Here is a 19953-nt window from a genome sequence, read left to right on the forward strand (position 1 = left end):
CTCCCTCACGTACTCATGCGTGTCATGATCCTCACTCACAGTGCTAGAGAACAAGGTCTTTGCAGCAGGAACTTATCTTTTACAAGTTTTCCCTGACTGCTAGAAAATAGATCAAAAAAGTGGACACCAAGCCCAAATATGCATGCTAATATATTCTGTAACATACTACAGCTGAACTTCACATCTTTCTTGCATAAGGAATGAACCAACGGAATATGTAAAAGTATTAGTCTCCATTACTTTGTGCTTCACATAATCTCTTGTAATTAAGTCAGTTTGCATCCTGTAAATGAAGCTCCCTTAGAGCCACTTCTGAATGCCACCTTTTCAAAAGGTCTTACTCTCTTTATGTTCATTTTCATTTCCCTAAATGATGCGGAACGCTACTGTTCTCTCTGCAGCCACAGTACCTGATCATCTTGTCTGATGTAGCCTGGTGTTTAACTGAGTGATTCATCACCATGGAGGAGATATTTAACATTGAACAAATGATGGTGTACGGTTGCGTGGAGCGGAAGGAAACCATATTCTTTCCAGAGAATATTTGGAAACCTATCCTAAGTCATGCAATTTTTCCAGAGGTGTTTAAAGAAACATGAAAGCACGTACCTGCTGCAGAATGTCCTTAAGATTTTGAAAAGAGTAATTATATTGAAAATTTGGAATACAATCAAATAATTTTAGCCTGCTGCATTTTCTGCATTAAAATATTTTGTTGTATGTATGGGGAATATAAGAATCTTAAATATGCTCTGTTTAGCTTGTTCTATGTATAGCTAACCATACTAATGTACAAAACTTTTGTATACAGTTAAAATTAGGATTAAAGTATGGTGACTGCTAGATTATTATTTTCTCTACCTCCCTGTTGGCTCACACTAGACCATCCACTATGTATCTTTCGATGTATGCACCTTTGAGGTGAAGGAAGTGTGCTTTATGTTTGCTCCTTATTCATGATGATGATGTCAGGCCAAATTAATCTCTCTCTTAAAATGAGGGAAATTAGCAATCCTTAACTCAATGACTGTTAATCCTTCAGCATAAAGGGAAATGACTGTTACCTCAAAAATACCTAAAAGACCTGAATATCTAAAAATACCTAGAAGCTGGATTTGTTTACTAAGTACAGTAAAACATGTAAACCCCAAATCACTTTAAAAAGGCTTTCAAATTTACTTTTTGGTATAAAGCATCCATCCCCAGCCCCTTTTTTCTTACTCAGTCTGCCAGGAAGCTGTGTGGGAAGCCTTTCGTATTTTTCTGGATCGGATTCCTGATACTTCTGAATATCAGAACTGGGTTACTGCCTGCCAGAGGGAAACCTTCTGCATATTTGACATTGGCAAAAACTTCAGCAATTCCCAAGAGCACCTGGAAATAATCCAACGGGTAAGGATTACTGACATTTGTTTAGAAAGTGGGGGAGACTTCCAGGTCCCTCCCCATCTGCTTATATGAGGGCAAAATATTGCTCAGGAAAAGGAGGGGGTGTGTGTTAGAAGGAAAACATAAAAGTACAGTAAACAAAAGAGCTAAAGGGTTCTACTCAATGGTTGGATACACCCACTAGTAAAATGTTGTTTTTCTTAATCTTTTCGCAGCGAGTAAAACATAGAACCTTCCAGGAAAGGTAAGTAGCACAAGTAGAACCTTGCCACTTGATGTTACTGCCTTTTTTGAAAAAGATATGTGTAGATGTGCATGAATGTGAACAGATATACAGATAGCACTGTGGTGTATTTGGTGTGTGCTGTGAGAGATGTGTATACTGAATGTATCATAGTACACAGTAATTGAATCACAAATAGTGAAGGTGGACAAATGTCTGAGTTGCCTGTTCACTTTGAGACACCACAGAACATCTTCTTAGACTAACATGAGCATGCAACTCTGACAGAGCCATGGCTTTGCATTAGACTAGTGTTGATTGGCAGTGTGACAAAAGATTACCCACAATTGCTACAATTCTTAAAAAGAAAGTCAGAGGGCTTGACAAAAGTTTGTCTGGGAGGCTACCTTAAGCAATAATACGAAAACTCAATGCCTTTCCTTTAGCTTTCCCCTGTGTTTTTACATGCCATGATAGTGTTAACTAATGTGATGCTTTATTCCATAAACTCTTGGAAAAGAAGTATGATGCTGGCAATGCTCAGAAGGCTGAGAATGGCAGGATTAAAGTTACAATATGAAACTCTGTTTCTCTGCATATAAATACTATAGTACAGCCAGACAAACCATTTGTCCACATTTTCTCTTATTAATGTATTATTATTCCTTCAATTTTTCTTAGATTTTCAGGTGTAGCAAATAATCTTTTCCATTCATAAGTTATACTGTCTCATAATCACAGAGGTCTTAGATATCTTTATTCATTACGACATGTGAGCTTTGAGTGTTCTTCTTTCTCAGTATTTTTAATAATGTAAGGCCTAATTAAACTCCCCTGGAAGTCCAAAGGGAGGTCTTTTCACTCAGTCTAGTGCAAAGAGCAGCAGCAAGGCAATAAGTGAAGTGACTGATCTGAGTTCTTAGGCTCTTTGTGAACAGTACAGATTTCCCTAGACACAATTTGGAAGCCATCTTGTCTGTCTATGCTACAAGCTTCACATTGTGTCAGTTAACACTACACTATGCATTTGCAGTGTCCTTAGCTCTTTCACTCACATCAGTTTTCACAAACATTCCACCTGTACGCACTGCCTTAAAAATAGATACTTCTATAGAAATTTTGAGGCATTCTACCCTCATTTATTTCCATGATTTTTTTTTTTATTTTATTTTATGCTGTGTTTTTTTCCACACTCTACTTAGAACCCGAAACAACTGAAATTCTTCACACCCCAATTTCAGGAAAGAAAAATCTCAGAATGTCACTTAGAAGATTCTTATCTAAGAATCTAAATGTTTCCAAAAGCTACAAATTAATAAAAATTTGGTTTTGCAGCAGAAATTATCCTATAGCCTTAACTGCAGGAATCTTTAATACATCTCTTATAAAATGTACTTATATATACATACCACTTCTGCTTTTCAGGCAAGCTGTCACAGTTACAAAATTTATTCATCAGCACATGACTGTAAAACTTACAACAGAAAATAATATCTACAACACAAAAACAAATCCTGGGATGCAAGACAGATAATCTATACATCACACCCACTATATTCTTACTTGAGTTTTCAGCTGTCTGCCATGGGGACCATGGTAGGCATTAACCCATGAATATTACATCCAGATCCAAACATGAACATTCCTACAGTTCATAATATTCTTGATCCAGGAATCTGATTTGAAACTATCATTAGTTGAAAGCATGCTTACAATATTATAATGCAGGGTGACAATTGAAATACGAGTCCACACATCCTATCCTGACATCAAACCGTATGAAATGCCCTTGGATCCATGAAATGTCCATTGGCTCTAAAATTAGTAGAAGCCCAAACAAAGTACTCCCTCAACTACCTTGATAGGATGAGATATAGCAAAGGAGACAATAGTTGGTTTAGATAATATACAGGAAGTCTTGCTTCCATTTTAGTTGGTGGTCAATCATTCGTAGACTTCAAAGGGGAAAAAAAGCAGACCCTGTGCACTGATTTAATCTCTGACCCCGTCCCTCTGACTGCTTGGAGAAAGTCAGTCATGAAACCTCATGAGCCAGCTCCTGACAGGATTGATAGTCCTTGGGGGAGAAATATATCAAATCAGTATTTTTGTTCATTGTAAGAGCAAATACCATATTAAAGGAGAGGAAATACATAAACTGCTGAATATAAAACATGATCTACTGTTCCATTGCTTGTTTAACCAGCTATCAAATATTCCATTAGAAATAACTTCTCTTATTTAAAGTACACTTAATATAGGGGTAATATCTACATTTTTTTACACCTTAGCCATGCTGATCATTAAATTACTCATTTCTATTTGATTGATAGGAAAGATGAAATATCTACAGAGAAAACAGGTGGCAAAAAGCTGGAAGACATTCCTTCCATTTCTACAGGTAAAATCAAATTTGTTTGCTGTGTGTCTGCCCATTAAAAAGAATTGCTAAAACCAGTGATTAATAGATCTTAGAAAGCTGTAATTCGCTGAATTACAAGTTCAGTGAAGTACGATGAAAATGCTTCAGCAAAATAATCTATACAAAACATTTTTTTTTATTTTTTAAAGCATGTCTGCTACTCAAATGTAGCATTCCAGGTTTGTTTCACAGTCTTTAAATGCATATGTTTTCCTAGTTTAACCTGTACGCATTAGAGTTAATTTTGATTCAGTTATGAAATAACATTTAGAGTGTCAGCTGCTGCATTTTGTTATCCAAAATAAGCAAGCGAGTGAAAATAATTACTTTAGCCAAAACGTTATAGTGATGTCAAACATTAATTTGAGTAGATTATTCCAACTAGACCTACCAACACCATAGTGTACCACAGTTCTTTAAAATAATGTTAGAAATCTATGCAGTGATAAAAATCTGTAAATATGAAAATTCTAGTTTGAGGAGGAAACATCCTGCACGTGTATTTTTATGAGGGCCACATGTGACAGAATCTTACTGATAGCAATTTTCAGCACGGTAATTTTGCCTCTAGCTGGAAAACTCTGACAAATCCTCTTGTTACTTTATATTGAGCCCTAAAGAAAGGTGGCTATCTTAGAGACAAAGATCTCAATTGGCAAAATCAAGCGCAGACATTTGGTGATATATAATGCAGTATGACAGGAAATGATCAAATATTATTATTTAATTCACACAATTTTATTGATGCATAGTCAGTGTCATTTTTGCCTTCAGTCACACACATGCAATGCTACTGATGTTTTGACCTGGAAAGAAAGGCCATCTATTGCATAAAAAGTGGCAGCTTTACCCATGCCGCAGTCATGACCACCTTGCACAGGCGCAGGCTTGTGCTCAAACACACCCTCCATAAGGAAAGCTTCTCCAGTGAGCTGACACCTGACCAACAGAGAAAGGGGAAGATTTTTGATGTGCAAACCTGTTCTTGCCTGATTTTCCTTTAAACTCCCCCAGGCTCCCCTGGCACATCCCTCTCTCCATATGCACCAGTACCTAACGGCACGCTGCTCAACGAAATTGTTAACGACACGAAGACTCCTGTGAAGGTGAGGGCAGCCTGTTTTCCTACCCCACTTTTTCACTCACCTCCTCTTTTTGAGCTCAGCTATCAGAAAAGAGGAGGAAGCCTTGTAAACACTTAGTGCTTATAAACCGTGAGTGCTCCCCTCTGTTACTGCTAGTAGGACTGAAGGGTTTTCTTAGCATCTGTTGTGTACTGGAATAGTGTATGATGTTGCTTGCATGTGTGGTAGAAAGTATAAAAATATGGCCAACCAGATTTTAGGCTGAGTCTTCATTCTTTTAATGAGGGGCCCTTTGCCTCTTTTGCACCATTTTGTAAACATGCTCTTCATTAAATAATGTAAAAATGCATACCTTCTGAGCTTCCCACAAGACACGGGATAGGACTGGACCTTCCCGCCTTTTTCCTGCCAGACAGCCAGCTGTCAAACAGGGGAACTCTGCTGATGTCTCCTCAGAGCAGCCATCCAGCATGGCGCCGGGGGCTACCCCCTCCTCCGCAGGCTTACAGCAGCCACCACAGGCCACAGGTTACATCTGAGACAGGGGTGGGGGTGAGAGGAGGGCTGGTTATTTTCCCTGTCCTGACCGCTGCACCTAGAGGTGGCAGGGAGGTGTCCCTGGCCTCAGCGCAGCTGAGTGGCTTCAGGGAACCTCCTGGAACCTCCCTCCGGGGAGAGACCGAGGCCTCACCAGGGCCCGAGGGCCCAGGTTGGACCCTGCTGCTGAGGAGCACCAGGCGCAAGCCAGCCCCCTTGCATTTCCCCCTCTGCTTTGCTCTGAGATTTTTTTCCGTTTCTAAAAAGTTTGCCCTTCTAGAGCAGCTCCTCAGAAAGCCACTCTGGGGTTTTTTGGTTGTTTGTGGGTACTGGCTGTAGGAAGAGGCTCATGTCCCCTACTCCCCACTTGGGTGAACTCAAGGTCTCAGTGCTGCTGTCACCAAGAATTCAAGGGCAGAAATGCCAGCCAAAGCCTCGCCCGACACACCCCTGGCAGATTGCCACCATTCTCCATCCCACCTCTGCAAGCTTCTCAGCTCTGGCACAAGAATTGCACCAGAGTGATCCCAGATAAATGCTGCTTTTACTGCCCCAAATGATTACATCCTCAGGATCTAAGAAAGCAAAATAATCTTAATATTCTCAACTGTGTATTACCTACCTGTGTGATAGCTGTTGGAGCGAAAGAGCAGATAGAATATGAGGAAAAAATTGTTTTAAAATCACTTATTTGTGATGCTTGAGATGTACAGGGAGATTGGTATTAACCAGTTCCTCCATGTTATAGGTGTTCTCATTCTTTCTCAGCCCAGTCCTTTGTGACCAGCTCCCTAAAGGCTGGCCCCTCAAAAGTCATAGGGCAGCTATATAGAAGATGTATATTCCTTAATCTTCTGTTTATATGATAAAACATCACAGAATGCTCTTTCTCTAATTGATGAGACATATTTTTATACACAACACAAAACATACATTCCTCTAAAACTGAGGCATCCTAAGGACTGACCTAGCAGAGCCGAGTTACACAGAATCAATGGGTGCAGAAAGTGTTCTCTCCTGTTTCACTCATTCTTTATTACATTAACATCCTATTTTCTCTCTTAACCTCTGGCACACCGTAACTGCACATATTTCTTGTTCTTGGAAGCTATCAAAACCTATGTGTTATGTATGGAACAGATGTCTCCAGCAGCCTTGTGCCAACCCACCTGACAGCAGAGGTGGAAATCCCACCTCTCCCTGGGATTCAGGCTGATGAGCTTGCTGCTCTTTTGGGCCAGTTTCTTCTTGATAGTCATCTTGCTCTTTTTGTGTCTGTTTATCCAAGGTATAAAAAGCCTGGCTGAGAGTAGAATTGTTCTTGGGCAAATAAAAATATTAAAAAGGTGTTTAAAGAATACCAAATATGTAAGTATTGTTAATAAGTATAAACATGCAATGTATATGTAGTACATGCAGAAAAGAAAAACTTGTTTTGTGTTCCAAGACCTTCATATTTTTAACAGGTAAACTGGATAAAACCCTGAAAGATTTTATTCAGAGGAATACAAACCAGCTTTTTTATGTTATAAAATACATTGGCAGTGGAACTCAGGGATGGTATATGTTAACATTAGTAACAAGATATGTAAAGAAGCACTGAGAGATTGGCAAAAGGCAGGAGTTTCCTTGGTGGCCTCTCTGAATCACCTCTTCAGGTACTTGTGTTCCAAGACTTGAAATTTGAAGCTCAGCTCTGTTTGTGAATAAGGAATAATAGGTATCTCCTGATCTTAAAATTAGAAATCTGTATTGTTATATCTAAGATGAGTTAGGAAATCTTTTCTGAATGCATCCATGATGGCTCTCCTCCTTGTGGCCATCATATCATAGCCTACGAACTAATTAGTTTTTGGAGTTTAATATTATTAAAGGAAAAAAATTATAAGAGCAGGCCAAAACTGAGAATAGTGTCAGGAAACAATAAACAAAGTAAGAATACTTTTCACAGAATCACAGAATAGCAAGGATTGGAAGGGACCACTGGAGATCATCTAGTCCAACCCTCCTGCTAAAGCAGGTTCACCTAGAGCATCTTGCACAGGACATCATCCAGGCAGACTTTGAATATCTCCAGAGAAGGAGACTCCACAACACTCCTGGACAGCCTGTTCCAGTGCTCTGTCACCCTCAAAGTGAAGAAGTTCTTCCACATATGCCACTGAAACCTCTTATGTTTCAGTTTGTGCCCATTGTCCCTTTTAATAGCAGTAAAGTCAGCTGCACAGTAATGGTGTAACACAGGTGGAGCTAATTCTACTTTATTATCAGGAAAAAACAAATGCCAACCTCTGAACATGAAACAGTAACAGAGAGTCTGTCAGTCTGCTCTGATTGACCACAGGTATTCTGAGGGCAGAACACCAACCAGCTTTGAGCATTTGCTTGACACTCTCCTTGCTGTCACACACTTTCCTCCAAAGCAGCAAGTAAAGCTATACGATTTTAATGGTGATGGAAATAAGAAGACTTAGCCTCTGTGCAAGAAATGGCTTGATTCTCTTCATCACCTTCATTTATGCATATCAAAGGCAACTCTCAAGTCACAGTAATAGAAACTTGTTTGCAAAGGCAGAAGAATTAAGCCAACAGATGTGGCTAGGAACCTTTGCCCTTTGTAGGATATCGTTCAGAAAGTTATTTTGGGGACAAGTTTAAAAGGGAACCCTTCTACATATTAAATATTGAAATGTGGGGGAAAAAAAATCACCTAGCTTTATTTCTCCCCTTTTTTTCCTCTCCTCTTCTTTTCCAGGAGCTGGGAACAAATACAGTCCCAGAACAGCCAGTGGAGCAAATGGTAGAATTCAGTGTCACTCTCACTGATCAGGAATACACAGCTGAACTTAATGATCCCAACTCCCCACAGTACCGACAGCTTGCTGCCAAATTTCAGCTACAGGTAAGGAGGCTGAGTGAATGACAAAATGTTGGGTTTGTACCTTGGCTGAAATTCATAATATGAAACTGCCTCTGCCATGAAACAGAACTAAAATCTACTGCTCTCATTTGAAATAGATAATTCCTGTTGTCTCAAGACCTTCAGTTTTCATTCATGTATAGCCAGTTTTCCCCTCATTTAGGCCATCTGTTCAGCCACCAAGCAACAAGCCAACATCTTTGTCAGCAGTAGAGCCTCAGGTAACTGATGAACAGAGTAACTTTAGGAATATTATTTGGGGTTAATCAGGAATTCATGGACAGTACTTCGTCATAATTTAATATCTGCAATAAATCTAAAGAGAAATGTAATATAAATGCTAAAAGAAATTAGCTACTGTTGTCTGAACTCTTCTTCCAAGGACTTTCAGTCATTTTGTTGTGCATTACTACAGTTTCTGTAAGAACTGGAACATCTGTGTTGTTTTCATATAATTAATAATATTAACTGAATGTTCAGCTATCAATTTAATAGATAGCAGTTAATGACTTGAGGTTCCCAAAAGGTTTTCTTACTAAAATTAACTAAAGCTTCTCATCAGTTTCACAACCATTCCTTAGTGCAAGCTTTTTCAATATCCTGGTTCAGATTCAGATACGCATAAAAAAAAAGGGTGAAGGATGTGCTGGCAGAGCTCATAAAAAGTGGCTTCTCTGGAGATTTCCACTATTATCCTCTAACAGAACTGCCTGCAGACATTGTTTACTACACATATAATGATGTAATTCAGCAATATGACTTTTAAGTTATTTCATTAATTTCATTAAGGGGGGGAGAGGGTATGAAATGGAGTTTTGTGATTGTTAGATTATTTTCCACTGTCATGATCTGTCACTTTAAAGACACCAAAGCTGTTCTTGACATGCTATGTTGAATAGAAAGTTATTTGTAGTCCAGTACTATGAAAAACACCTGACATGCTTTCCTCCAAGGATAGGTCATGGAGGAGGCAGAGGACAATCTTGATACAAGACAGTTTTACAAGTGCACTTAAAGGGTGAGAGTGAGGAGATTGGATTCAGAATTAAAACCTGATCCAGCTACATGAGCTCCTGTACACGTTCCAGAGAAGACCTTGCAAAGGCTGGGAGTTCCAAGCTCAGTTTCTAATTAATTCCAGGACACAGAGAGAGGGAAGATTTACAGCAGATGTTACAGTGTAAATGTTCAGAAGTACATCTGTATACTACATCAGACATTGAAAATCACACAAAAAACAGAATGCAGATTCAGATGCTTACTCTAGTCAGTGAATTGAGGCAAAAGTAGGAAATAGGAAGCTACATATGTGCATATAGTTAAAGAATCAACTTCATTATGATAGAAAGAGAACCAAGAAGAAGCTGAACAGTCAGCTGGCAGAATATGGCTAAAATGGGATTCATTTGCCTAAACATGGACACCCAGTGCTGGTCTATGTGCCTCAGATTATCCAACACATCTGCAAGGGCCTCTCAAATGTGAGATAGCTTCATTCTTTAAAACCAGCAACTGAACAGAAGACAACGATAAGGCATCTAAAATGATAGTGCTTGCCTAAGTTTAGGAAAATTAATTGCATCCTAGTGATTTAGCCATTAATCTCCATTACTTTCAGTGAGCATTAGTCACATGAATAATATTTTAAATCTTCCCATGGTCTAATTGCTACTTCTGTGCCACTTTCACTAAGTCAGACCAAGCTTAAAATGAAGTATTTACTTCAGTTCCTTTCTTACTGTCCTCTTGCAGGAGGTGGGCAAGAGGATTGTAGTTGTTAGGCCATTTTCTGTGCTAGACTTCAGCTTCTCTTCCACTTGCTGCAATGAAAATGACATTGAGGCTGATACAGTGTGGCTGATACCTGGTATTGTGATAACATACTGATCTTCTACTACTTCTTCTTCACTTAACCTACATTAGAGATGCAGAGAAAGCTGTGGGTCTGGCTGTCCGTGAACGAATGAATTTTAAATGGATTTGTACAGAATCATATAGCTAAGGAAGAGGAAAGGTGTCAAAATTAGTTCATTTACTTTTAAAGTGATATGATGAATTAAAAGGACCTGATTCCTCAAAAGGCTTTTTCATTTCTTTTCAAGTGCTAAATTCCCTCAACTCCACAGGTATTGCTCACAGGTGAAAGGCTTAGACAATGTGTTGCCTGATACTTAACATGACCAGGAAGTCAATCAGAAAGGAATGTGGAAGTGTGTGTTTAAAAAAAAAATAAAATAAATCCCTTTCCTCAGACATAGTAGTTGTACATAAAATACTTCATTTGACTTAGCTGTATAAATGTTGCTACAAATGGAAAAGACCATGTAATTGTACATTTGTTTGCATTAGAATTAAAAATATATGAAGTTATTCTATTTGTACAAGGCAGCTACAACTGTTTATAAATGATTTGTCAAATAATCTAAATCCATCTTCATTTGGTTAATATTTCTAAATAATTAACAATTTACAGTTAAGATGACTTGAATCACAAAATTATTCATGAACCAAAACTGCTGAAAATTAAAAAACCATTTGATTCATGTTGTTTGACTTACTCTATTATGAACGAGATTATCAGTGATTTACATAATTACAATACTAAAAAAAAAAGCTGTATTTTGTACTTCATTTTTCCTATTAACAGGTAATACAGGCAGCATATACAAACCAAATATTGTGTTTAAGTTGAGTAGTGATGATAACACAAAGAGGGCAGTTGAGACTCTTTCCTAAAGTTCTTTCTGAAATATGAAAAATATTGTCTAGGTAGTCAACGTGTGCTTGTTTTTTAGCAGTAGAACTTGCTTACATGGATTTATTTTTTTTCTATGTTTTTCTATAGATGCAAAAAATATTTGAGAAACTTCCAGGATTCAAAGAAATCCATGTATTAGGATTTAAGTAAGTAAGAAAATGGGATTCATTTTTCTATTGGCTACTAGGGTTCTCCTCTTCCTTCTTTCCCTCCAACACGAGGAGACCTATATTAATAGTGAGGTGTGCATTGCTATGAACAGAAAATAGATTTCTGGGAACAACACAGATGCAATATGGAAAGAAGTGCAAACACATCCCAAGTAAGACTGTGAGGATTTGAATTACTAAGTAGAAGTAACTTTGATTCCCTGAGGGGTGAGGTAATCAATAAATCCTTTGCAATTGCTTGCTAGCAACATTGTATTAAGGACTTAAATGACAAGGTAAAGAGAGTTAGGAGTATGATTATTTAGGTGGTTACTTTTTGTGCATGGAACCTGTGCCCTTCATAGATCACAGTGCAGGCCCATTGGCAAAGAGAAGGTTGCAGGAGGATACATGTTCACACATATGAAACTTTTCCAATAGAAGTTTCCCAGGTGTTTCAAACAATTAAAAATGTTTCATTTTTTAATAAATTTGTGTTCTGTCCTGCCATTTTTTTAGTTTTAGCTTCTGCGTATGTTTACTGTTAATACAAGCTACTGTGTATTTTTTCAACAAAGAATCTACGGGGGGAGGGGAGTGTCAAAACCTGAGTATTTTATATGATTATACTTCTACAGATAAGAGCACATTATATAAAGGATCAAGGGGGAAAAATTACTAGTAGTAAAAAATAAAATAAAAGTGAAAGGGAATAAAGAGCAGGAAAAAGGCCATACATTCATGTGGGCTTATGGCACAGCATCAGGAACATTCAGGCCTTCTAGTAATATTTAATACATGTTGAAGAACATTCATATCACAATAGAATTTTAGACAAGAGCATACTTCTCCCTAGCTTTTCTGTCTGCAAAATTGCTGAGGAAAAGGAGAGAGAAGAACAAAATATAGTGAAAATTCGTTGATTACATTTTGATAATGAAAGTGAGAAAACAAAAAGCTGGCTACTGCAGAACGAGCAGAGAAAACCTGTAATAGCAACTCATGGTTACAACTTGCAATTACTAACCTCTTTCAGTTGTGACTCCAGGAGATATGGGATTCATTTCTCTTTAGTATCTTGGTCTTAGGAGCTGATATGAATGTACATTCAGCAGTGTGAAAGACCAGGATTGCTTCCCATCGTCTAGCAATTTAGTTAGCTACTGAGAGATACAGGTCAGCAAAGACAGGGGTTGCTGTCCTCTCTCTTAGCCTTATTGCTACATGTATTAGCAGCATTCCCCACAAGGGGAGGACAACATTAGAGATAGGCTAGAGGATTCATCAGGGAAAGTAACAGGGCATTATATTACAGAAGGTCAACATAGGCATATCTTCCAGAGGTAATTAATGGCTCGTTACCCCTGTGATCCGAGTAGGCACCATGTGTGGTAACAGTAATAGTTGCTACTACTGTTACAGGTGTTCATTGCCACCATAAAGATATAGATTAACAATGATAGTGGTCAAACTGTACCATTTGTAGTGGGAAATAGGAAAGCAGCTATTCCAAACTATCAAGGTAAAGTAAAATGCCTGTTTTCCCACTCAAAACATGGAGATTCCCATTGTATGGAGGGGGAAACGTGAAATGATGGAGAGTAGGCTGTCATTTTCACACTGAGATAAAAATTATAGATGACACATAGAAGATAAGATAAATTGTCAAAAGGTGGGTTTGATCTACAACTGATTGACTTACTGGTGTACATGAATCTTTGTTTTTCTTTCTTTTGCAATCCTTTATCACACCCTTTCTTCTGTGATGAAATGAAGACAGAAGAAGGAGAAAGATGGGTAATTTTTCTGTAATTCATAATTAAGATTAATCATTTTATAGACTATTAGATGGAGATAGATACATCAATAAATGTTGCTTATCTTGATGTGACAAAATGAATTGATTTGTGTTCTGCTTAAGTACAAAAATCTGTGATATAAAACATCAGGGACAGCTTTTACTTTAATCTGAAAGGTTCATGTAATCAAATTTTGTCAGAATCTCTCTGAAGGAAAGAAAATTGTTTGACCTAAGAAAATTCACAGTCAGATGACTAAAGATCTCCATCAGTCCTAAACTGAAAGTGAAAAAAAATAGGGAAATTTCATATTTAAATTTTCATTTTTGATATGTTGTTTCCTAGCTGTATTCCCATATACACATTATCTTCAATAAGTATGTAGAATTTGATTTGTTATCTCCATTATCAGGCCACATAGAATGGCAGAGAGAATAATTACTAGCTTGATGAAATGCAGGGAGTTTTTGACTGGTAATACAAACAGCTCCTGAGTCTGTTGTTGTTGCTTAAAAGTGCTGCTGGAGAATAATTTGTCTAGCAGCTCCCAGAATTTCTTTTACTCATAGTTCAAAAGGAAGAATTGTCTAATGCTTTTCCTGAAGTCTTGCAATGTCATACAAATGTAAATACATAGCACATACTAGATAAAGTGAAATTCCTCTCTCTCCGGTTATTTTCCCAGATACTATAAAAAGCAACATAGGGGAGTACAAATGTTTTACAAAGTACTCATTATTTTTCATTTTAATTAGGTGAATTTAGCATTTATAAAAAGTGGTGTATGAATAATTGTGAAAATTTGAGACTTCTGTTAAATGAGTACATCTAGGGAGAAACCATGCACTTTCATTTGGGCTTGGAAAAATCACAGAATCACAGAATCGCAAGGGTTGGAAGGGACTTCAGGAGATCATCTAGTCCAACCCCCCTGCTAAAGCAGGTTCACCTAGAGCATGTTGCACAGGACTTCATCCAGGCAGACTTTGAATATCTCCAGAGAAGGAGACTCCACAACCCCCCCTAGGCAGCCTGTTCCAGTGCTCCATCACCCTCAGAGTAAAGTTGTTCTTCCTCATATTCAACTGAAACCTCTTATGTCTCAGTTTGTACCCATTGCCCCTTGTCCTGTCGCTGGACACCACTGCAAAGAGTCTGGCTCTGTCCTCGTAACTTCCATCCTTAAGATATTTGTATGTATTGATGAGGTCCCCTCTCAGTCTTCTCTTCTTCAGGCTGAACAAGCCCAACTCTCTCAGCCTTTCCTTGTAGGGGAGATGCTCCAGTCCCTTTATCATCCTAGTTGCTCTCCTCTGGACTCTCTCAAGGAGTTCCTCATCTTTCTTGAACTGGGGAACCCAGAACTGGACACAGTACTCCAGGTAGGGTCTCACTAGGGCAGAGTAGAGGGGGAGGATAACCTCCCTTGACCTGCTGGCCACACTCCTCTTAATGCACCCCAGGATACCATTGGCCTTCTTGGCAACAAGGGCACATTGCTGGCTCATGGCCACCTTGTCCCCCACCAGGACTCCCAGGTCCCTCTCAGCAGAGCTGCTTTCCAGCAGGTCAGCCCCCAGCCTGTACTGGTGCATGGGGTTTGATCTCCCCAGGTGCAGCACTCAGCACTTGCCCTTGTTGAATTTCATCCTTTTCCTCTCCGCCCAACTCTCCAGCCTGTCCAGGGATAAACTCCCATTGTGAAAAGTGATTTGCTTGCCACATTAGCTAACTTTCTTGCTGTTCTTCAGAAAAAGAGTAAAAAAACCACCCCAGATGTGGTAGGATTTTTGCTTATCTGTAGTTTTATGAACTGAATAATCCCTTCTCATAGGCTCCTGTATAATTAATGATTATGGCTTCTAGTAACCGCAGCATGCATTTATGACTGAACCAATAATCAATGACTTCAAACTATATTACCAGTTCTACAGATCTCTGAGTAGTCAAATTAAACTGGATTATGTTAGAAGGTTTTTATAATTTTCTTCAATATTGGAATTTTTTTTAAAAAAAATTATGTACAGAAGAAAAAAAAGGTTTAGGTATAGCAAAAGTAATTTGAAGATTACAGTCTCGTTAGAAAAAAGTATACCTGCATTTCTTTACAGAAGATAATATGTTATGGTTGCATATATTTTTGTTTGTTTGTAAAATCAGTCCTCAGACAGTAGCTGATTTTGCTCCACTGGGTATTTTCGCATCTTCCCCTTGCAGATCAAGCAGCACAATAGCACGATATGTGGTAAACTTTGAGAGAGATGGCTCAGAAATCAAAAGCACAGCAGATGACATCTCAACTATTGGATCTAATAAGGTTGAAAGTGAAAAAATTCCACTTTCTCCAAAGGAAGAGAGGGAGATATCAGCAACGAAACTCACAGTAACAGACCTTCAGCAACTGGTTGCTATAGCACTCCACGAAGACCAGTCCCTGCCAATGGACCTTGGAACGCTTCGGTTTACTGATGGTCAGTAGGCAGGCTGGTGCCAGGCACAAGTCTGAACCTTGCCTTTTCAAGCTGGTACCATTTCAGTAGCGTCTCCTTTGCTTCTCTAACGGATTTTCATTTGATATATCCCATTCTCCTAAGTGTTGCATAGCATCCAAAGGAAGCACAGATCTAAGTTAAATTTTATAGCAATAAGTACCTTATAATTATACGGCCTAACTTCCAATCATATTGTGGATCTATTTTGCTTGGTTGTTTGTTTAGAAAAGCTGGATGTTTTGCACACTAATTCAAATAAGGGGAGAAAATAAAATTTAGAAAAAGACAGTTTAAGAATATTCACTATATCATTTTAATTTCCCAGTATGGACAGTCTTCTTTCTTTAATAAGGCAAAAAGTGAGGGCTTCTTCTAAGATAAATTTAGCTTTCTGAAAGCCAAGTCTCAATTGTAAGCAAGCCGTCTAACCTCCCAGTGAAGCCAGAGACAGACACCTTAAAGAGCACTTGTTCCCACGCTAAAATCAGTGTGTGAATCGCTCCGTAAAGGTGCATTTTGCTCTCTGAAACACAGAGGGAGTGTAGATGATAAACCATGTATGAAGACCTCCAGCAGAAGGTTGAAGGGCTGCATCCTATTCAGTAATCCAGCCAAAGAATATCCCCTTTTAGTCCATCAATGATTTTTTCAAAGCTAGCATAGCCCTAGTTTTGGGGAGGTGGGTTAAAAATGGAAAAAATAATTTAAAATACTTTTCATATGTATATTTACCAAAACAGTCTTAAAAGACTTAAATACCAAATTTTAGCTGTAGTGTTTCATTTACAAATAGCAGCATTCTCTTGCCAAAAAATATTTAGATGAACTAATAACTTTCTGCAAGAATAAAATGTTATATTTTAATGTAGATTAAAAGCCCCAACAAAAAAAATCATGTATATAGAACACTTTAATAATAACGTTTTTAATCAAATTTTTCCCTCTAGTTATTTTTAATAACCAGTTTTAGAAAAACAGCTTGCATGCGAGGATGTTTAAAGAGCTCTGAGGCAGTGAAAGGAGTAACTGGGCACTAAAGCCAAAACACCGAGAGTAACAATGGTGTGGACTCTGGGTAAAACTGAAAAGAATTTAGGCTTAATGAACAACACAAAATAATGAGTCATCATAGTCCATGTGGATTTAACTGAGTGGTTCATACTTCAGCTGATTTTAAGCATTCATCCATGGTTCAGCTCTCTGCAGACCTATCCCATTTATATTAAATGGAGTACAAAGAACACTGCATATAAAATTACTGTTTTCCTCATAATTGCCAGTTTAAATGGAAATTTATGCCTCTTACTTTTTAACATGGATTTTTAAAAGTAATTTTTTGGTGGACAGTAGTTTTAATACTGTTTTTTCCTGTGTTTATATGTTTTAATCAGTTGTCAGTATGCCACTGCTGAAATATTGTGCTCTCTCTCTCTAATTTTTTTATTCCCCAGAATCCATTATACCATCTAGTGATTTTGATAATGATATTCAGCCTATGGTCACTATTCCTCTGGCAGGCCCTGATTTGGTAAGTTTATGCTGGTTGTATATTTATTTATTTATTTCTCGTTGAGAGGTGAAATTAAACAGTGTTAAGATGTACATAAATATATAGAAAAAGGCTCTTATGCCAGCTTACATATCTGCCTTTTATAAAAGGATGAATGTTGTGGTTCTACACTGCAAGAGAGATACTGTTTAGAGCATTTACAGGTGAATATTACTGCTTGATTACCTTTTCCAGTTCAGTAGTACATCTCAATGACAGAAGGAGAGCAATTGACAGGGATAGTGAAAGCCATCTTCCTTTGACTGTTTTTAAAATGATAGACAATGTAATTAGGATCACATGCGCATAGCAAACATTTTATACATCCCATGACTTCACGCTGAGTTAGCTGTTTGCAAGCTCCCGTGGCTAAAGATTATTGGCCTTTTTAGCAATGAAAGTTAAACATAATAATGAAAGCTGTTTTTTAAAAACTTTTTCAGGAGGACTCCATGAGTGTGGAACTCCCTCTAGGTTACCCCAGCCCAGCAACAGTGGACCAAACAGGAGACATCTTGGTCAATGAATTTACAACTGGAATCCCTGTGCTAAGTGGAGAGATCAGTGCCCCTGAAGACTTTAATAATTTTGTTTCATCTGAACCTGTGTTCCCTACCAAACCCTCCAGAGAACCATTTCAGGACAAATCTCCTCCATACACAGAAGATATCGCTACTGACCACCAAAGTTCCACAGTGCCTTTTAATGCTCTGGGTAGCACTAGCAGTCCTCCAAAACCAGAGGATTCCTATTTGCCTCCACCAGCAGATGATTCTGCTAGCAATGACTTAATCACCGATAGCTACGAGTCTCCAATGGAGCAGGCTACCACATTGGCTGTTTATGCCACAGGTAGCTTTACGCCACCTAATCTCCTGCAAGCTGGAGATGAGAATAGTGAAGCTGAGGAGAAGAAAGAACTGACTGATACAACAGAGCCACCTTTCAAGGAAGCTGACCAAGATAGTTTGTCTGAACAAGGTAAGACACAAAAGATTTTTCCATAAGAGAGAGTAGGAGAGATCCAGTTGTTATTACATATACAGTCATGTATAAGTACAGTAAGCATTTGTTTTAGTTGTGATAGAAATTTTTCTGGACCATCAAAGGTGAAAAATTTACATTTTTGATGCACACTTCAGGAAAATCCTAATGTACCTGACTTCAAGATTGTCAAAGTGAAGAAAAGAAACCCAAGCCAACAACAAATGCCTAAGGATAACGCATGCATTCTACAGGGTATTATGGTAAAAATTCAAAAAGGCAGAGCAAAAAGAAATGCCAAGGGGAAAAAAAAAAGGAAATCCCAGGGTAACACAAAAAATTCTAGTATTTAAAACATGGAAGGCAAATTACTTCAGGTTCTGCAGACAGACTGGATGATGGCAAGGGTATCATGAAATAATACATGCAAAAAAAAAGAGTACCATGGGTCAAAAAAGTTTACATATCAACAGGTCTGATGAATGTGAAAAACTTTTAAATATTTCTGTTTTCAGTGTTTGTTTATTCAGTTTTATCCATGCAGTTTTTAGAGGCACCTAGATACATGAGAAAAAAAGCACATAAAAATCAAAAAAAAAATATATGCCTGGGTGGAGAAAAGTCTATATAATTTAGCTTTTAAAATGAAAAATACAATAGACATGTTTCCTACAGTTATCAGAAAAGTATTTCCCCTGCAGCTGAAAAAAGTTCTGACAAAGATAGTAGGATCACCTTTAGGGCACAGGCAAATCTAGGTTTTCCCCTAGAATACCAAAATGTCAATAAGGCTTCTGCCTCCATCACCACCATCAGCAGCTTGGAAATCCATGCTAGACACTGTGGAGAACTGTGATGTGGGAGCAACTGGATTTTATGGGGCAGCAGCCTCCACTGGCAAAGCAGCAAGAGCACGGTTCCTGCCATTGCTTTCCATCTGTCCCAGCTCTTTTCTGCTCCCTCTCCAGCTCCCTGACCTGGCCTCACCAACTCAGCATTAGGTCAGTAAAATTTAATTTTACTTAAAGTTGTAAGAAGCCTGTGCTAGCTGTGTGAGATGCAAGAGGTTGCTACACACACGTGGGAGGAATTAGTTCTTTGATGAATATTCAAATGTGCTTTGTCTCGGATTTTTGACTGACCCTCTCCACATAAAACAAAAAACAAATTCAGTGGCAAAATTCTTACATTGCCTTGCACAATCACACTCAGTGCTTCTGCACCCCCAGGAATGTCATCCTCAAGCTTGTAAATTTGACTTCTGCTTCAGGGAAGTCCCCTGCTCCCATAGGAGGGTCTAGTGTTCCTCCACCACCCTCTTTTCTCAGTCCTTGGTCTTTCATGTCCTGCACTCCAGACGTCTCTTGGAGTGAGCATAATGAACCCTCCTCCCTGTTTCAAGATGTTCCTCCTGACCCAGCATGTCAGAAAGAGCCAGCTACATCTTGTAAGGCAAACAGGCAATGTTTGCATACCTGATCAGAAATACCCACTGCGTGGTGATAACACCCTTCACAGTGGGCCCACACAGCAGATATCTGAGAGGGAGGAATGCCCACGTAGTGTACTGTCTATACTATTGCTCTTTCTGGATCCAGCAAATAACAAGATCGGTGTTTTACAGAAAAAATTATGTAAAAGCTGCC

General features: G+C 38.4%; 1 protein-coding gene across 1 annotated transcript in view; it reads left to right on the forward strand.

Annotated features, from left to right (window-relative positions):
• The window catches only part of IMPG1 (interphotoreceptor matrix proteoglycan 1), a 70831-nt gene that overhangs the window by 16741 nt on the left and 34137 nt on the right, over positions 1–19953 (forward strand). Inside the window, exons 3-12 of the mRNA XM_009646080.1 lie at positions 1226–1392; positions 1605–1633; positions 3946–4013; positions 5049–5140; positions 8412–8558; positions 11422–11480; positions 13260–13280; positions 15500–15753; positions 17226–17302; positions 17767–18304. Of these exons, the coding sequence (XP_009644375.1) occupies positions 1226–1392; positions 1605–1633; positions 3946–4013; positions 5049–5140; positions 8412–8558; positions 11422–11480; positions 13260–13280; positions 15500–15753; positions 17226–17302; positions 17767–18304 (1452 nt within the window). The remainder of the gene's footprint in view (positions 1–1225; positions 1393–1604; positions 1634–3945; positions 4014–5048; positions 5141–8411; positions 8559–11421; positions 11481–13259; positions 13281–15499; positions 15754–17225; positions 17303–17766; positions 18305–19953) is intronic.

The sequence above is a fragment of the Egretta garzetta genome, unplaced genomic scaffold (assembly GCF_000687185.1).
Source record: "Egretta garzetta isolate BGI_Z169 unplaced genomic scaffold, ASM68718v1 scaffold9, whole genome shotgun sequence".
Taxonomy (NCBI): Eukaryota; Metazoa; Chordata; class Aves; order Pelecaniformes; family Ardeidae; genus Egretta; species Egretta garzetta.